Source organism: Rhinatrema bivittatum, chromosome 6, assembly GCF_901001135.1.
Source record: "Rhinatrema bivittatum chromosome 6, aRhiBiv1.1, whole genome shotgun sequence".
In the NCBI taxonomy this organism is placed as follows: domain Eukaryota; kingdom Metazoa; phylum Chordata; class Amphibia; order Gymnophiona; family Rhinatrematidae; genus Rhinatrema; species Rhinatrema bivittatum.
The window spans coordinates 313,085,381-313,105,516 of record NC_042620.1 but is presented as its reverse complement, the minus strand read 5'-3'; the positions used below and the strand labels follow the sequence as shown (position 1 = coordinate 313,105,516).

Genomic DNA, 20,136 nt, shown 5'->3' with positions numbered 1-20,136 from the left:
CCCATGTCCCCTACAGATCTCTCTCTCCCCCATTCCTCCCTGACCTTGCCCCTCTCTTCCCTTACTCTACTCCCCCTCTCTCTCTTCCCCAGACCCAACCCCCCTTTTGTTCTTTCTTCTCTTCCCGTGCTCCCCCCCCCCTCCCAATGATCAGGAGGAGGAAATCAGTGGAGCCCAAGACCCCCCCCCCCTCCTCCTCTGTTGCCCGGCCCAGCTGCTGCTTTGAACTGCCTGGCTGTACACAGTCTCAAGCGGATGAAACCAGCAGCTGGGCCCCGAGCTACAGAAGTGGGGGACCCACTAGCAGCTGCTACCTTGGGATGTGCATTTGTTTAAAACAAAATGGACAACGTCAACTACATTGTCTATTTCGTTTTATTTCATTCTAACCACAAAACAAAAGAATAAATTGTCAAAATTTCGGGGATTTTTTTTTGTAGTTTTGTGTTAGTGCGCACTATGGCCAGTTAAAGGTGAATTTTAAAAGCTCGGCGCGTGCATTAATTAGGGGATGCGCGAAGAAGTCCAGCTTGTGCGCAACAACTGTATTTTAAAAAGCGCTCAGATATGCGTGTAAATGCCGCAGCGTGCACATCTGCAAAGTTTCCAAAAAAGGGGTTGTGCATGCACGTGGTCTGGGCAGGGAATGGACGTTTTGGGGTCTGGTCAAGAGCTCTGCATGTAAATACTTACACGCCCCGGCACGCACAGAGATCCCCTGCCGCTTAACTTTACTTCTGCTACGGATGAGGTGTAAATTATAAAATAAAAACACCGAGCCATTTATGAGGGGTTTAAAGGGTCTGAGGTAAATGGGGGGAGTGTAGGTTATCAAACCAGGGGGATTGGAGGACCTTCTTGATAATTGGGTAAACTGGGAATGGCGTGGGCACGCGCCCCTTTTAAAATCCCTCTATTTACATGGTAGAAACGGGATTTCTGCACCCACTTAAAATTCGGCGCACGGCCAGGCCATTTTATAACCTGCGGGCAAGTTATAAAATGGCCACGGCCCCGGGCCGACACACAGGTGCAAATGCAAGCCGGCGCGCCAGTTTGAAAGTTACCTTCCCTGTACGCACTAACCATGACAATAGGGAAAAAACAAAAAAACCCAACAAACCATTTTAAAAATGATATCAAACAAAAAAACAAAATGGAAATGATAACGAAAAAAAAAAACACCCCGCTACGAACCCCACCTGGCCCTACATCTCTCACAGTGATTCTGTGGAAAGGGCCAGATTTTGGTGGGGCCATATTCCCTGTGGCCAACCCCAATCCAACACCTATGAAGACAAAACTTTTGGAGCATTTCTCTGCTTCTTCACAGCTGGACTTGTCAGTGTGACATGGAACCTGATCCATCCAATCCACCCAAAAATGAAGCTCCCAACAAAAGATAAAGGCAATAAAAATGTTAACAAAAATTTCAGGAAAAAGGGAATATTATAAGACAACACGTGAAAGTCAGAAAACTGGGGGGGATTTCAATTATTATTGCTCTCGTATTTTCCCAGCAGCCATGGTAATAAGCTTTCGGGTTTAATGTCGTAAACCTATAGTCAAGCTTGGACTCATTTATCTATCCTGTAAATAATTAAAGCAGTTTTAACATTTTTACTTAGAGTTATACTTCCTATTTGGTGGTCATGGCTACAAGAGGTTAAAAATTCGGGCAGAAACCTGGGACTGGATAGTAAGTAAATTCTGACAAGGACAAAAAGAAACATTAGTGCAAAATGTACATTGGAGATCTCAGTTTGTATCCATCTGTCATGATTCCATTGGCTGAATGTAATCCAGCCTAAAAAGAGTTTATTCCTATACTCTTAACATGGGATTAAGAATAATCTGAATTTGAGAGAAGGATCCTGCAACTCTGGGCCTTCTCAAAGATTTTCAGATACTTACAGCAGTTTTATAAGCAGCTTCTATGTAGAACACAAGGTTCTGTATAAAATTGACTTCATCCAGACTATAGATTATGTGAAGTCCTAGAAAAGAGGGGAAAAAAAAGTAACCATATTAGCATCATCTATCTTTTATATTATAATTTAGAGGGTAATTTTAACTATTTATTTAAAATTTCAAAATATAATTCCAAGCAATTAAGCCAGAAGAAATACATCAAGGCAATGAATCCAAATGATAAGGCAATATCTAGGAAATTACGTATTCATCAATCTTGAAAAAAATTAGTCAACAATTTTTTGGAGGGGGAGGGGAGTCTAAAGAGAACCAAAAAAAAATAATAATAGGAAAACAGTCCAGGAATTACATGGCTAACAACTCAGGTAATATCGTATAAAATGCAGTCCCAATAGCAGTTTCTCCATGAGATGAATACATCCTACAGACTGGCAACATTCGCATCCCTAACGAGATCTTCCCAGAAAGAAAACGCAGAGTTGTGAAGGTTTGAAGCTGACATATTTCAACCCCTGAAGTTTAAATTATACACTTGCACAGAAAACACAGAGTAAATGTAGCACCCATTTGCAACAACTTGGTTATCAAAATCAAAAACTCTTTTTTCTTTTTTTGCGTCACATTAAAAATCACATTATCTTATGGCCCTCTGAACAATACCTCACGGTATTTAAAGAAATGCCGAGACAAAAATTCTCTAGCAGTACCCAGAGCTAACTGAACCCATAAAGTAGCCATGATGACAGCATCTACTTCCGATTTTCCCAGTATATGCAAAATATTAAGAATATCATTAGAAGAGGAAAATTGTTCCCCAGCATTTTTCTTCTAATCCTGAAGGTGGTAATAAACCTTGGAAATTAGCAGAAATGGCTCCTCAGAAACCTTCAATACTTCAAAAACCTTATGATATATGTTTAAGACAAATGTGACGCAGAGGGACGGTGACTTTAAAACAGCTGCGCGGGGCATACTTGAGCGTGGCCATTTTATAACATGCGCGCGTATCTTATAAAATTGGCTGGACACACACATAAACGTGCGTGCCATTTTATATGGATGCACACATGCGCCACTTCTACCGCGCAAGTGGGGGGGTGGGGTTAATATACACGCGCGCCGACGCAATTACCAGTTAAACCAATTTGTTCCCACTTTGCCCAGTTACAGGATGGGACTTCCTAACCCCCCCTTGCTAACTAACCTCTCTTTTACCCTACCTGCCCCAACCCTTAAAACCCCACTGACTAGCCTAGCTTTTTTTGTTTTATAACTTACACGCAGATGTAAAGTCACATGGTAGGGGACCCCGGCGCGTGCCTGTGCGCATAAATACTTACACGCAGGTTTCTATTTAAATTCCCAGGATCCCCCACGCCCAGCCCCTTTTTTTGGATGACTTTCTTAAGCGCTCGTACCAGGGAGATATGCGCATCCATGGACGCTTCTTAAAATATGCGCGCCGGCCCAAGGGACACGAACATCTCCCTGATTTGGCACGTGTAGGGCTCTTAAAAATCTACCCCTCGATTCGTTAGGAACGTTAATCAAAACTAAATTTCTACTTCTGACCGTATTCCGCAAATTTTCACACTTTACATGAAGACCACAGTCATCCTTAACCATCAAGCAATTGTCATAACGAGCCATTTCTACAGGCAAAAGATTACCCTCCATAACAGCAAAATCCGTTCAGAAATCTTTACCAGCCACAAAGCGAATGAATAACTATAATTTTTTTAATTTAAAGTTATAGCAAGGTTTTCGTTATAAAAATAAACTTGACTAATACAAATTTTGTATCTGATACAAAATGTGTTTAAGGGCCAAAGACATAATGTATTAAAAATGTAAATTAAAAAAAATATGTTGAACCAATAAGGGTCTATCAAAAGCTTTAAAAGTTGCTTTCTATATTAACAAAAAAAAGCAGAAAAAAACCCAACACAACTTTTGAGGATATCATTTTATTAATAGGCCACTATAGGGCATATACTATACTGAATCTCATCTTGCAAGGAATGGGGACAAGCTGCTGTTGGATGTAACAGAGCGGCAAATAAATCTTTGCATGCAGGCACTGAGGGAGCGGACTCAGTTTTCACTCAAGAAAATACCATCCTATAATGTCACCACGATTAACACACGGAGTCCAACACCTGGCTGTCTCATGTTATTGCTTTTTGCCCACCAGACCAGTGCTTGGCTCATCATTCAAAATTGGGGGAAACTTATGATGCCATACTACAACTCACAAACAACAAACATTCGTTTGCCCTGTAACTAATAGCCCTTGTTTCTGGATGGCACAGCCACCTCAAGTAACCACCCTTATTTTGTCTCCCTGCACGTATAAGAAGGAAGTCAAGAGACATCCAAGGAAAAAAGAAAAAGAATGGAGAAAAAATAAAACTACCGAAAACCTAAGAAAGTACAGAAAACACCTAGCTTACTACAAACAAGTAATTCTCAATGCAAAAAAGCAGTATTATAGCTCTAAAATAGAAAAATATGCAAACAACCCAAGAACATTATTTACCATAGTAAGAAATCTCACTAATGACAAATCCAAAGCTCCACAAAACCTTCCAGGAAATAGATGCAATGAAATTGCAATGTTTTTCAATGACAAAATTAAGAACCTAAAAACAAAAATCCCAAATACAACGAGACAAGAAATTAAAATGAAACAAAGAGATGTTAAACAATGGTCGACATTCAATGAGGTATCGGAACTGGAAATCGAAACTATACTAAAAAAAAACTAAATCCCGCCCTACATGCATATGACACAATAACAACCATAGACATAGAAAAAGTAGTCAACACAGTATCCCTGACATTGGCAAAGATCGTTAATCTATCAGAGGAAGGAACCATGCCAGACGCACTAAAAGGAGCAATCGTGAAACCAATTTTAAAGAAAAACAGCGACCCACTTAACCAGAGCAACTACAGACCAGTATCAAACCTACCCTTAATTGCTAAATTAATAGAAAAAACTAAACAAAAGCAACTAGCAGAACATCTAGATAGCAATAACATCCTATATCCTTCACAACATGGCTTTCAAAAACACTATAGCACAAAACACACCTGTTAGCGCTGACAGATAACATCATGAGGGGTTTCGATAACGGTAAACATTACATTCTGGTGATGCTAGACCTGTCAGCGGCCTTTGACACTGTAAACCATGACTAGAAGAAATAGGATTAAACAACAAAACAATCAAATGGTTTAGATCATATCTAAGTAATAGATATTTTCAAATACAAATCAAAGACACGATGACTGAAAAAATAAACCTGCAAACAGGAGTACCACAGGGATCCGCACTATCTGCTACACTTTTCAACATATACCTGTTACCATTATGCCACCTGCTAGCTGGTCTGGGAATCACACACTATATATACGCTGACGATATTCAATTAATATTACCCATTGATGACACAATTGAGAAAACATTAAACATAGCTAACATGTATCTAGATATCAAACAGCTACTAAACCAAATGGAGTTAGTAATTAATATAGAGAAGACAGAATTCCTACATCTAGAACGAAAAAAAAAATATGGAGATCACACAGAGCCCAATCACACTCAATAACAACCAACAAATACTACTAGCAGAGAGAGTACGGAATCTATGAGTAATAATTGATACAGAACTATGCTTAAAACAACATATATCTCTAAAAGTAAAGGAAGGATATGCCAAACTCATGGTCCTCAGAAGACTTAAACCACATCTAACAACCGCCAACTTTCGTTCTGTACTACAGGCGTTGATATTTGCAAGCACTGATTATTGTAATGCCCTTCTACTAGGTCTACCATACACCTCACTAAGACCCCTACAAATTTTGCAAAACACAGCAGCAAGAGTTTGAACGGGCAAAAGTAAAAGAGAACACAGCACCGAAACACTGGCTGAGTTAAACTGGCTTCCCATTGAACAAAGAATACAATACAAAACACTATGCACTATACATAAATTAATACATAACGAAAACGCAGAATGGCTAAACACAGCCCTTCGCCTACACATCCCTAACAGAAACCTAAGGTCAGCCAACAAAGCACTCCTAACTATTCCATCAGTTAAAACAGCACGACTAACACAAGTAAGTGAAAGGGCATTATCCTTGGTAGGATCTATAATACGGAACTCCATGTCCTTAGAGTTAAGGTTACAAAGAGACAGCAAAACCTTTAGAAAAAGCTTAAAAACCTGGCTCTTAAAATAAGCTTTTCAAAAAGAAAAGGGAGAATAAAAGCCAGGGAAGTGCAAGGTAAGAAAAAGGTACGAACATTTAAAACACCCACACACACGGCAGTAATCACTAAGTGTGTAGTTTTTAATAGATAGCTCATCACTAAAGGATAAATTACAATTATAGAAAATAGTTTTGTACTCAAAACCGATATAATGAGAACTGGACATGATTTATCACATTTAACAATTAATATTGATTACAAACTATGTTACCGAACCTTATGGCACCTGTGTAAACTGTCAGTTTTTAGTATCATTAGTTTTATGTGACTTTATTGTAAACCGTTGTGACGGTACCCACCTTAACGATGGTATAGAAAAAGATTTAAATAAATAAATTTAAATAAATACAAAACACCAAGATGACAGCAGATGAGTATCAAATGGCTCACCCAGTTTATTTAACACATCTGTAGCCTGCCTTTCCAATTTGCTCACAGCAGGGTACAATAATAAAATACAATTAAAAAAAAATACTCTAGAATCAAACATTATAAGACGTATTTAATAACAAAAGTACCTTAACGATAAGAATAAATGCCATAAAATCTAAGCACAATCAAATAATTCTAAATTTTTAAAAGCAAACTGATCAAAAACTTCACTAAAAACAGACAAAGGTATTAAGTACAAATAGGTAAATCTGCCTGCATAAAATATAAGGTTGTCTTGTGCTAGGCTTGTTGAAGGAGCCATTCATGGAAATAGTCTTCTCTGAAAACTGAACCCTACATGTGGTCAAAACACATGCGTTGTTCCGCATATTTTTACCTGCATTTTGGTGGAGGCATTCCCGGCGTGGGGTGGAGAAAAGTATGTGCATCATTCTGGCCAGAAAAGATATCTGCCGAAAAAGCAGGTACAAATCTCTGCAAGCACGTTTTCCTTGGGCAATTTTCAAAGTAAAAGTCCCTGTGAAAACTGGTGCAAAGACTTGCAGACTTTGCACTATGCGGGTAGCATGGAAATTTCTCTCTATCCATCTAAAGGACAAATAATCTCTGGAAAGACGTGCTTTCTCAGGGAGTGAATTCTATAAACTTGAGACAATCCCTAAAAAAGCCCTTTGTCAAGTTCCATTCAGTGCAACTTTGTGCCAAGATGGCAAAGGAAACCATCCTCATCTGATCACAAGGTCCTCGTGGGGTTATTTATATAAGCCTAGGTGATTTTTCAAGAAGCCAGGACCTATGCCATTCAGAGTCTTAAATGTCTTTAAAATGGGCACAAAAGCCAAACTAGAAGCCAGTTCATTTCTTGTAGTGCTGGGCCGATAAGACCGTGATTGATATTTAGGATTGTTTAAAACTCATGGAACTGCATTTTGCACCAGTTGCAACTTCCTTAAGTGGTTTGTTTTTTTTTAATGTTAATCCATCATAAAGAGAGTTACAATAATTTAAATCGTGATGTGGTCAGCACACGGATAACTGTTGCCAGGGTTTGAATGTCCAGAAATGGAGATAATTTGTGTGTTTTCTTCAATTGCAGAAAAGTATTTCCGGAAAGGGCTGCAATTAGGCCTTCTGAAACTATCACAGCCCCGAGCAGTTTCTCAAGACTAATCTCCAAGTACTCCACTTGTAAGTCAACAAAAGTTATTCCAAGCCTCAGCAGATGGACACGATGAAACTTATACGGGAACTCAAGAGCTGGCTAAGTACATTATCTGCGCTGTCAACATTCTGAAGTGTAACACAAGGATGGATGAGAGCTGGAAATGCACAGCAAGTGCTAAATCAAAAGGCATCCTACCTAAAGGACCAAATTTCACTCAGATCTCTACATCTTTGTGTGTGTGTGTGCATTTCAACATTTTTATCAATCGCACAAAGTTAAATTACGATTGGAAAATAGTTACACAGAATTAAAAACACTTCTGTTCGCCCTTCTCTTGCAATTTTCAGTGACTATCATCCATGATAAATTGCATGTTTAAAATATTTTTGTTCAACTGAACGACGGACAAGGGGCAGTGATGAGTAACAGAATACTAACTGCAGACTGGCTGCTGTGGAGGACAAATGATAAATATGAAACTGCTCTTTAATCTGCAATACTAAACACCTGCACAGTAATCCCAGTAGCCAGTAATCAAGACTAGTGCTTTCAGAGGCAGGTGAACTACAACACTGCTCTACTCATGCACTTGGGAAAACAAAGGAAGAAACATCCCATACTGAATGATGTGATGGTATATACATATATATCCACAATGAAGCTGTTTTAGAAACAATCTTTTTCTGCTGCTGAAGTTAGCATGTGGCACATTTAAAACTAATCTGAGAAAGTTCTTTTTCATTCAATGCACAATTAAACTCTGGAATTTGTTGCCAGGGGATGTGGTTAGTGCAGTTAGTGTACCTGGGTTTAAAAAAAGAATTGGATAAGTTCTTGGAGGAGAAGTCCATTACTTGCTATTAATGAAGCTGACTTAGAAAATAGCCACTGCTATTAAGAACATAAGAAACATAAGAAATTGCCATGCTGGGTCAGACCAAGGGTCCATCAAGCCCAGCATCCTGTTTCCAACAGAGGCCAAACCAGGCCACAAGAACCTGGAAATTACCCAAACACTAAGAAGATCCCATGCTACTGATGCAATTAATATCAGTGGCTATTCCCTAAGTAAACTTGATTAATAGCAGTTAATGGACTTCTCATCCAAACCTTTTTTGAACCCAGCTACACTAACTGCATTAACCACATCCTCTGGCAACAAATTCCAGAGCTTAATTGTGCCTGGAGTGAAAACGAATTTTATCTGATTAGTCTTAAATGTGCTACTTGCTAACTTCATGGAATGCCCCCTAGTCCTTCAATTATTTGAAAGTGTAAACAACCGATTCACATCTACTCGTTCAAGACCTCTCATGATCTTAAAGACCTCTATCATATCCCCCCCTCAGCCATCTCTTCTCCAAGCTGAACAGCCCTAACCTCTTTAGTCTTTCTTCATAGGGGAGCTGTTCCATCCCCTTTATCATTTTGGTTGCCCTTCTCTGTACCTTCTCCATTGCAATTATATCTTTTTTGAGATGCGGTGACCAGAATTGTACACAGTATTCAAGGTGCATTCACACCATGGAGCGATACAGAGGCATTATGACATTTTCCGTTTTATTAACCATTCCCGTTGGCTTTTTTGACTGCCGCAGCACACTGAGCCGATGATTTTAAAGTATTATCCCTATGATGCCTAGATCTTTTTCCTGGGTGGTAGCTCCTAATATGGAACCTAATATTGTGTAACTAGATAGACTTATGGTAGTTTTTGGGTACGTGCCAGGTACTTGTCACTTGGATTGGCCACTGTTGGAAACAGGATGCTGGGCTTGATGGACCCTTGGTCTGACCCAGTATGGCATGTTCTTATGCAGACAAGTACTGGGGCTCACTGTGCCCACTAACTTTTAGTATCCAAGTGAAAGTCATATAAAAAGATTTTACTACCTACCTAGTTCAAGGCAGAAGGCACAAAATATCTTGAGGCCATTCCCGAATCAAGAACATGTGTTAAAGGAACTTCATATGGAGATGGTCATTAGGATGGCCACGCCCAAATGGGTTTTTTCTGCATATCTGAGGCAACTGCACCAAGGTGTATTCTTAACAAATTTAGTTTTCAAACTAGACTCCGAGAGATATAGAAGATACTCAAGCAATTTTTTTGGGGTAGAGTAGGAGAATAACATCTCAGATCAGATGACAAACCTCCTCCATGTAAAACTATGTGACTTTAGGGATTCCTTTCCTACAGGCCAGGATCCAAAATACCCTGTCAGACATACCAAAAGTACCTAGCACTACCAGGTCATGAGGGGAAAAGACTGAATTCTGGGATGGAGAAATGAGCCCTGGTTCTGAGATATTAGGCTTGGCTAGCAGGCTAGCTAGCAGGGCTCTTCGACCCACATCTTGTCAAGGAAATGTAGCTTTGGCTACCAGAGACAAAGGAGGATATGCATATTGAAGATGTCACCTGAAGAAGGGATAAAGCATCTGCTGCTGGATTATCTTCTGATCATCTACTGCAGTGGAAGACTGGTACCTTCCTGCTCAGGGCAGTGACAAGTAGATCCACGTTGGGTACTACTTATTTATTTTATTAAATGTTCTTATTGTCCACCACTTCCACAAGGTTCCGGATGGATTACACATTTAATGTACATATTCATTTAAAAGTAAATTAATAAAACAATAAACACTCAACGAAGATCTGATTTGCCATGCCTGATCCAGGGAACACTCAGGGGTCTAGCATATTTAAACTTTGTCTACTACATTATTTTCTTTTCTAGTCAGGTAAGTGGTATTTAAGGTTATTTCACAAGAGATAGCCCAGGCCCACAATATTTATTTTAAAGTAACTTCTATTTTGTACTCTCCAAGGTTAAAGCCAGTTACAAAATGAACATACATAATTAAAATGACAAAAAGATAACAAGAAACAATCAAAATGAGAGGTTTAAGCGTGTTCAGTTCATAGCTAAGAAACAGGATGCTACTGTAACAATCAAACTGGATAAGCCTGAGTAAATGGGTAGCTTTTTAAGGATTTCTTAAATATAGTTGCTTCCCAAGCAAAGGAGGTGCCTGCTTGTTCAGGTAGAACATAACTATTTGGTATGGGAGGGAAGAAGTGGACAGTAGAGTTGACCTAAGAACAACCTGATGCCAAAGAAGGGTTTGGTATTAGTTTAGTGATAAGGTTGTCCAAGACAGAGATCAAGGTTGCCATCACTACAACTACTTGTGCCAAGGAAATAGATCTGGCTTTTGATGCAGGTGCTAGAGTCAAGGTGAAGGTCTATCCTAGAGATGAATTGAGTATGCCCCCATATGCTGCATCAACTATTGCAAAAACAAAGCCTATGGCTTGGCTGCAGTGCTCTACAATATACTATAGAAGATGCTTGGCAAGCCTCCTGTCAATTGGGATGCGCATGACTCAGACACATTTTAGGGGGCGATACATACTGATTGCCAGTAGCTCCAGGAAACTGATTTAACAAGAACGATCCTGAGCGGACCAAAGACTCGGGGTACTGAGCTCATCTACATGAGCTCCCCACTGCAAGTAGGCGTGACCTTTATCGAGGCCCATGATGAGGTAATCTGTCAGAGATATGAGAAGTGATTCTGTACTTAAAGATTTTCGGAAGCCGTATTGAGTGGGGAATAATATGTTGTTGTCTTCGAGGTATTCTGATAATCTGGTGTTGACTAATTTTTCTGTAACCTTGGCTATAAAAGGAAGGTTGGATATTGGGCGGAAGTTGGATGGATCTTTAGGATTAAGGTTCGGTTTTTTTAATAGGGGTTTGATAGAAGCAACTTTCAGGTCGTCTGGATAAATTCCTTGGGCTAAGGAACAATTGATAATGTCAGTTAGGGTTTTGGAGATGGTATCTGGTATTAGCAGCAGTAGTTTGGGAGGGATCTGGTCAAATGGGTGGGATGATGGTTTCATTCTCTTCAATACTAACTTGGTCTCTGATATTGCAATGGGTTCGAAGGCTTGTATAGCAATGTCATTGCAGTGATGGCGGAATGTGCTGGGTGGGGCTAGGGTATTCGTTTTTAGTTGAGATTGCAGGTTGGAAATTTTGTTACTGAAGAAGATGGCCAGCTCCTCAGCTTTTTCGTGCGCTTGGTTGAGTGGGATGTCCGGAGAATTGGGTTGAGTTAAGTTCGAGACGTAAGTAAAGAGGGCTTTTGAATCGAAGATGAGGTGATGTATCTTGTGAGCGTAGTAGTCCCTTTTGTTTTTAGTGTGGCGCTCTTGTAAATGTGAAGAGCGAGTTTGTAAGCTGAGAGGGAGGTCGGTGATGGTGCTTTACGCCATTTATTTTCTTTTTGTCTCAGTGAAAGCTTGAGTTTTTGTAGTTGGTCATTAAACCAGGGTTGTCTTCTGGCGGCATTATGTTTAGGTTTTTTTGTTGCCAGTGGGCAGAGTATATTAGCTGCCGATTCTGTGATGTTGGACCATGAGTGGAGAGCCGTGTTGGGAGTGGAGATGTCTATGTGGGGGAGTTCTAGGACAAGGTGTTCGTGAAGTTCATCGGATGAACATAGGTTTCTGTAAGTAAATTGAGGTTGAAGATCTTGTTTGATGTTAGATTGTGCCAGCGAAAAAGTGGTAGAAATTAAAGCATGGTCTGACCAGGGGACTATTTTGCATATGGGGGGTGCTGAGTACGCGATGCCTGAGTTTACAAAAATGAGATCCAAAGTGTGTCCTGCTCTGTGAGTAGGGTTGTTGATTATCTGCTTGAATCCCATGGCGGTCATTGCATTTAGGAAAGTTTCACAGTTTGTAGATGGAGAGGGGTCATCAACATGTAAGTTGAAGTCTCCCAAAATGATGGCTGGAACCGCAAGATTTAGGTTAGTAGCTATTATTTCTAGAATGGGGGAGGCATCTGATTCCAGCAGTCCCAGAGGGGCGTAGACTAGAATGATTTGTAGCTGGTCAGATTTGAAAAATCCGGCTTCAATTTTTGTGGGAGAATGAATTGGGAATTGAGTAAGTCTCAGCTCTTTTTTGGCTGCAAGGAGAATACCCCCACCCTTTCTTTTCTGTCTGGGAATAGAGAAGAAGTCATGGGATTCCGTAGGAAGTTGGTTTATTAGTGCGGTGTCCGTCTGTTTAAGCCATGTTTCAGTAATTGCACAGAGGTCGGGTTTGGTGTCCAGTAGAAGGTCATTAAGTATTAGTGTTTTTTTGGTAAGGGATTGAGCGTTGAATAAAATCAGAGAGAAAAGAGCCAGGCCTAGTGTCTGTGTAAGGGGGGAAATCATGATAGGAATGAGTGATTTATAGGTAGTTGGCCGTGAAAACACTGATGGGTTTCTAATGAGAAATGACCTTTGTTGGAGAATTGGAATAGGGAGACCAGTATGCATTGAGGCTTGGAGGGGTGAGCGCTGGATGCTTGCTGGAGTGGAAGGAGGGGCGCTGGATGCTTGCTGGAGTGGAAGGAAGAGCGCTGGATGCTTGCTGGAGTGGAAGGATGAGCGCTGGATGATTGCTGGAGTGGAAGGAAGAGCGCTGGATGATTGCTGGAGTGGAAGGAAGAGCGCTGGATGATTGCTGGAGTGGAAGGAAGAGCGCTGGATGATTGCTGGAGTGGGAGGAAGAGCACTGGATGATTGCTGGAGTGGAAGGAAGAGCGCTGGATGATTGCTGGAGTGGGAGGAAGAGCGCTGGATGATTGCTGGAGTGGAAGGAAGAGCGCTAGATGATTGCTGGAGTGGAAGGATGAGCACTGGGTGGAAGGGTGAGCGCTGGATGATTGCTGGAGTGGAAGGAAGAGCGCTGGATGATTGCTGGAGTGGAAGGAAGAGCGCTAGATGATTGCTGGAGTGGAAGGAAGAGCACTGGGTGGAAGGGTGAGCGCTGGATGATTGCTGGAGTGGAAGGAAGAGCGCTGGATGATTGCTGGAGTGGAAGGAAGAGCGCTAGATGATTGCTGGAGTGGAAGGAAGAGCACTGGGTGGAAGGGTGAGCGCTGGATGATTGCTGGAGTGGAAGGAAGAGCGCTAGATGATTGCTGGAGTGGAAGGAAGAGCACTGGGTGGAAGGGTGAGCGCTGGATGATTGCTGGAGTGGAAGGAAGAGCACTGGGTGGAAGGGTGAGCGCTGGATGATTGCTGGAGTGGAAGGAAGAGCACTGGGTGGAAGGGTGAGCGCTGGATGATTGCTGGAGTGGAAGGAAGAGCACTGGGTGGAAGGGTGAGCGCTGGATGATTGCTGGAGTGGAAGGAAGAGCGCTAGATGATTGCTGGAGTGGAAGGATGAGCACTGGGTGGAAGGAAGAGCGCTGGATGGATGCGTTGGTCTCAGGGCTATTTGAACAGAATGTAAAAGGTCCTCATTGAGCCTAGGCTTCAAGATGTGGTTGTAGATTGGTGGAGTTTCACGTAGCTGTAGTTGTTCGCAGGTGGGTGGTGTCGTCTGCAAGAGGCCTTTGTTTGTTTGTTGGGCTTCCCTGGGTGGAGAACGGGGCTCCTCGGGGCTGCAACGAAGGGGCGAGACAAAGGGGCTGGCCCCTTTGTCGTGCTCCTTAGGCGTGCGACGCGCGGCGTGCGACGCCTAGGCGCTGTGGTCGATTTAAAGGGCTCCTGGCCCTGCTGCTATTGGCGGCTTGTGCGGGTACGGATTGGCCGCTTCACGGCCCGGAGGAGGGCTGTGGGTGGCGCCTCGGTTCGCGGCTCTGCGCCTCGTGGCCGGCGCTGGGGGCTGCCGGGGGCAAGGGTGCGAATCAGGGCCTTACCCCGGTGGGTCTCGGCGCCGGCTGCGCAGGCCTCGCACGATGGGAGACGCTGAATCGGAGACGCTGGAGCAGGTAAGAGGGAGTTTCGCGGCGCCGCGGTCGATTTAAAGGGCTCCTGGCCCTGCTGCTATTGGCGGCTTGTGCGGGTACGGATTGGCCGCTTCACGGCCCGAAGGAGGGCTGTGGGTGGCGCCTCGGTTCGCGGCTCTGCGCCTCGTGGCCGGCGCTGGGGGCTGCCAGGGGCAAGGGTGCGAATCAGGGCCTTACCCCGGTGGGTCTCGGCGCCGGCTGCGCAGGCCTCGCACGATGGGAGACGCTGAATCGGAGACGCTGGAGCAGGTAAGAGGGAGTTTCGCGGCGCCGCGGTCGATTTAAAGGGCTCCTGGCCCTGCTGCTATTGGCGGCTTGTGCGGGTACGGATTGGCCGCTTCACGGCCCGGAGGAGGGCTATGGGTGGCGCCTCGGTTCGCGGCTCTGCGCCTCGTGGCCGGCGCTGGGGGCTGCTGGGGGCAAGGGTGCGAATCAGGGCCTTACCCCGGTGGGTCTCGGCGCCGGCTGCGCAGGCCTCGCACGATGGGAGACGCTGAATCGGAGACGCTGGAGCAGGTAAGAGGGAGTTTCGCGGCGCCGCGGTCGATTTAAAGGGCTCCTGGCCCTGCTGCTATTGGCGGCTTGTGCGGGTACGGATTGGCCGCTTCACGGCCCGGAGGAGGGCTGTGGGTGGCGCCTCGGTTTGCGGCTCTGCGCCTCGTGGCCGGCGCTGGGGGCTGCCGGGGGCAAGGGTGCGAATCAGGGCCTTACCCCGGTGGGTCTCGGCGCCAGCTGCGCAGGCCTCGCACGATGGGAGACGCTGAATCGGAGACGCTGGAGCAGGTATATATATATGTATATATATATATATTTAACAGTTTTATATATATATATTTAACAGTTTTATATATATATATATATATAATATATATATTATATATTATATATATATATATATATATATATATATATATATATAATCGGAGACGCTGGAGCAGGTATATATATATATATATATATATATATATATATATATATATATATATATATATATATATATATAAAACTGTTAAATATATATATATATATATAGCCCAGTAGCCTCAACATGTGCCAGACTGGTACCTGCTGGCTCTGCTGAATCTCTGCCACAATGGTCGCCACAGCAATGGCCCTCTGGCAGGCAGAAAGGCCTTGGCCTGAGCTGTCTCTAGTAGGGCTCCTATGAAGTCTAATTGAGGTGACAGGCTGAGATGGGACTTTGGGTAATTGAGAACAAACCCTAGTGACTTCAACACCCGAATGGTCAAGCACATGGACCTGATGGCCCCTGCTCTTGACCAACCAATCTCCAGATACGGGAAGACATGCACTCCCAGTCTGCAGAGGTGCGTCACCACCATGGCCAGGCATTTTGTGAAGACCCATGAGGCGGACACAAGTCCAAACGGCAACTCTCGGAACTGGGTTGTCTTCCCACCACAAATCGGAGATACTTCCTGCGACTGGGGAAGATCTCAATGTGAGCATATGTGTCCTTGAGGTTGAGGGAGCATAGCCAGTTCCCTTTTTGCAAAAGGAGGATCAAGGTGCCCAGGGAAACTATCTTGAACTTTTCTTTTCTTAGAAACTTGTTCAAGGCCCTTAGGTCTAAGATGGGATGGAGTTCTCCTGTTCTCTCTGGAAGCAGGAAGTACCTGGAGTAGAATCCCCACCCTCTTTGCCCTGGTGGCAGGGGCTCGACCGCTCTGGCCGTTAAGAGGGAGGAAAGCTCCACTTGTAGTACATCCTGATGTGCTACCGGCCACCAATGCAGGCAAGGGGTGCAATTTGGCAGGACACTCAATAGATTCAATTGGTACCCTAATGACAATGGACAGAACCCACTGGGCCACGGGTTCACAAAGAACTGCAGCCTGCCCCCGACTGGAGGGTCCATCGTCCCAGGTATGAGCATTTGGCTTATGCTTCCTATGGACCAGTCAAAACCCCATCCCTCGAGTTAACTAAGGAGCTGGCTGGGGTTTGGGGGCTCTCTGCTGCCTGGAACGGCTGTGGTAGCTCCAATGGTGTTGATGAGATTGAAGAGGCAGAAGTTATTACTTCCTTGGCCCCGGGTCCGGGGTACTAGCGGAGAGTTGTCGGAGGGTCTCATGGTGGTCTTTGTTATGGTTATGAGGTGTTGGAGTGGATTTTTGGGTACTGCGGCGATGGCCACTCCCACGAGGAGGAGCCCCGTGAGGAACCGCAGTACTAGGCTAGACTCTATACACGCAGACACAGAGAAGTTGTATTTATTGTACAGCTCGATGTAATGCCCGGGGAACAGGCAGCAGTGAAGGCAACCCAGTGAAGTAGACCAGGGGTCCTCAGCAGAGACCAGTCTCACACTTGAGTAGGTGATAGGCAGCGCAGCATAGCAGGGACAGGTCCCGGATGTTATCACAGAGCGCTGACGCTGGAGATGAGACAGACTGAAAGGGTTAGTACTCACTGAAGCAGAAAGCTGTATTGTTGAGGTCCCAGCAGGCAGAAGTTGTTCAGTGGCAAGCACAAGATTAGGGAGGGCAGACCCTCGAGGAGCGAGTACCCGGTAACCCAAGATAGGTACCTGAAATAGAGCAAAAGGGCCCCCGAGGAGCGGGTACCCAGGTTAGTGAAGAGTTACCCCAAAGGGCAGAGAGAGCTTCCAGCGGCAGCTGGGAAGCAGCAGAGCAGCTTAGACCAGAGGCAATCCAATCCTTGCTAACTCTGTTTGTTAGCAAACGAAGGGCAGTCTAAATACCAGGATGTGATGACGTCACTCGGAGGGGACGCCCCCGAGGTTCCCGCCATGATGTGGATATAGACGTGGGTGGCATGCGCGCGCGCACCCTAGGAGGCCCTCATAAAAATCATGGCATACACCGTCGCCATTGCCGATCCGGGGACACCGGAGAAAGCGGCATGAAGACACGGCGGCAGCCATCTTCCCAAGGCTTGAGGAGAGAGAAAGAAGAAAGGTGAGGCACAGAGATCAAAGCCATCTGAGACCGACGGACGCAACAGTCTTGAAGTTGGGCCACAGGATCTCTCACCCTATCTCCAAAGAGGTTCTCTCCAGTGCACGGCACATCAGCAAGTCTTTCCAGTACCACCGGTCAGAGATCTGAGGGCCACAGCCATGCCATTCTGCAGGTGCTGATTTCCACTGCAGAGACTCTTAATCCCATCTCGAAAACATCGTAGGTCGCACGGACCTTGTGTTTTCCACACTCCAGACCCCTGTACACCAGTGACATGAGGGTGTCTTGCTGCTGTTGAGGCAGCTACTCAGCCACCTCCTGCACCTGCTTCCAGATGTCCCGCAAGTACTGGCTCATGTAGAGCTGGTAGACAGAGATGTGGGCAATAAGCATGGCGCACTGGAACACAATCCGCCCAAGAGCGTCCATCGCTCCGTGGTCCTTCCGCGGAGGTGCCGAGGAATGGGTCCAAGAGCACTTGGCCCTCTTGAGAGTAGATTCAACCACTACCGACTGGATAGGCAGCCGACGCTTATCAAATCCGGCAGCTTTCTGGACGAGGTAGACCCCGTCTGCCTTCTTGTTAACAGGAAGCACTATGAGGGGGGTGTTCTCATATCCTCAGCAGCAACTCCTTAAGGATTTTGTGTACTGGAACCGCCATGCTCTCCTTAGGAGGCTCCCAAGCATTTTGTGCCTGGCATCCTCCTCTGTCAAAAGTTGAAAAGGGATGGCCTCCACCTTCACCCTCACAAACCCTGCAAAAGTTAAGTCCTCAGGTGGAGACTTCTTTTGTTCATCTGGAAGAGAAGGGTCTGATGGGAGACCGTCAGTCCTCGGAGGAGGACTCTGTTGTATCATCCCCCTAGGGGTCAAAGGGACCCTTATCCTTACTGTATGCCACAAGGGATGGGGCTCTAGATGTTCAGGCACTGGTAGAACTGGACAGGGGGCTACAGGCATCTCTGCTGACCTCGGTGGAGCTTCTTCCTCGGAGGAACCGGCAACAACTACCGTATCAGTAGGGGGAGGCCTCAGTGCCCCATCGGGCACAGATGCCTTCCCGGGAACTTATACCAGCTGGGTTGGTAATGCTCCACTGAGCACATTGCGTTTCTCCAGAATCGGTATGAGGATGGGCGGCACTGGTCCACCGCCAACTGAACTCTGTGCTCCAGCTCCTCCTCAAACATTACCGATGCCAACATTGACTGGGAGGAAGAAGGAGTGGCCAGATCTTCTTCAGACTCGCGAGAGAGATTGGCGAATGGCACCAACTCCAGTGGAGACTGTCGTAGACCCTGGCATTCATAGACCATGGGCTTTCCTCGCCATGTAGTCACTTCGGGGGCATCACGGCAAAAGCCGGTGCATCCCCATGCCCAGCATAGTGCATCGATGGGGACCAGTGCTCATGCTTCTTAGGTATCCCTTGATACTTGGTCCGGTCTTTCCCCAATGCAGAGGTCGAAGTCGAACCAAGTGTCCTTGGCCTGGAGAAGATTGACAATGATCGGTCTCCGGCGCCCCTATTCACTGGCGGCATCGATGGGATTGACTGTCCCACCGATGTCAATAGCATGGTATCCATTGGTGCAGCTCAAAGGTCCTTTTGATGCCAATGGCTTAGGACTTCCTTGACCCAAAGAGTTTATTTATTTATTTAAAAGTGTTTGTATACCGTCTTTACAAACAGTGTTTAATCAAAACGGTTTACATAACTAAATAAAAAAACATGTAAATAAAGATTTAAATTTAAAAGAACATAAAGATTATCAAATTATAAAAGCTCAAAATTACAAAAATATATAATAAAAATAAAAATCTAAAACAATGAATAGTTTACATAAAAAATAAATCAATATATAATAATGTTGTGCCCTGTGTGATGGAGAAGTAGTTATGTTATTTAGTGTGATATATGGAAAGCAGATTGAAATAAATGTGTTTTTAGGGATTTTTTGAAGTGTTTGGAGTTGGATATGGATCTTAAAGAGTCTGGTAATGCGTTCCATAAGATTGGTCCAATAACAGAGAATGATCCATCTTGGCAAGTCGAAGCCCACATCCCTTTGGGGTCATCTGGGCCCATAAGCGGCAACTCCGAACGTCATGTGACGCTCCCAGGCAGAGGATACATACCTCACGAGGATCAGTAATAGACATGGTCCTTGGGCACAGGTGAAAACAGGATGTGACCATGATGGGGCGAAACAAAAGGGCCGCAAAGTTGAAAGGTATGGCGGCGGGCATCGAGGGACTGCCACCATGGGGGGAAAATCAACCACGAAAGGAAACTTACCAGAAACGCCAAAAACCCTGACCAGGGTCACTATGGAAGGGCACCAAGAGGGACTTGGCAAACGATCAAAGGGAAAAAAAACGCAAAAAAATGCAAAGAGCAAAATGTTTTCCACAAGACAAAAAACAGGCAATCACAGCGCAAGCTTACAGCTCTGCGGAAAAGAAGAGACTGAAGAGGGACCCCACGTGGACACATGGTATAGGGCAGTGGCTCTTAAACCGGTGTGTCATGACACACCGGTGTGTCGCCAAGAACACGCGCAGGTGTGTCGCCACACTTCCCGGTCCCCCACTGACCCAGCT

General features: G+C 44.6%; 1 protein-coding gene across 3 annotated transcripts in view; it reads right to left on the bottom strand.

The window, feature by feature from the left end:
* PHKA1 (phosphorylase kinase regulatory subunit alpha 1) overlaps nt 1–20,136 on the bottom strand; it is a 278,473-nt gene that overhangs the window by 226,519 nt on the left and 31,818 nt on the right. For all 3 annotated transcript variants that reach the window (XM_029607522.1, XM_029607521.1, XM_029607523.1), the window contains exon 5: nt 1,915–1,997. In XM_029607522.1, coding sequence (XP_029463382.1) covers nt 1,915–1,997 — 83 coding nt within the window. The remainder of the gene's footprint in view (nt 1–1,914; nt 1,998–20,136) is intronic.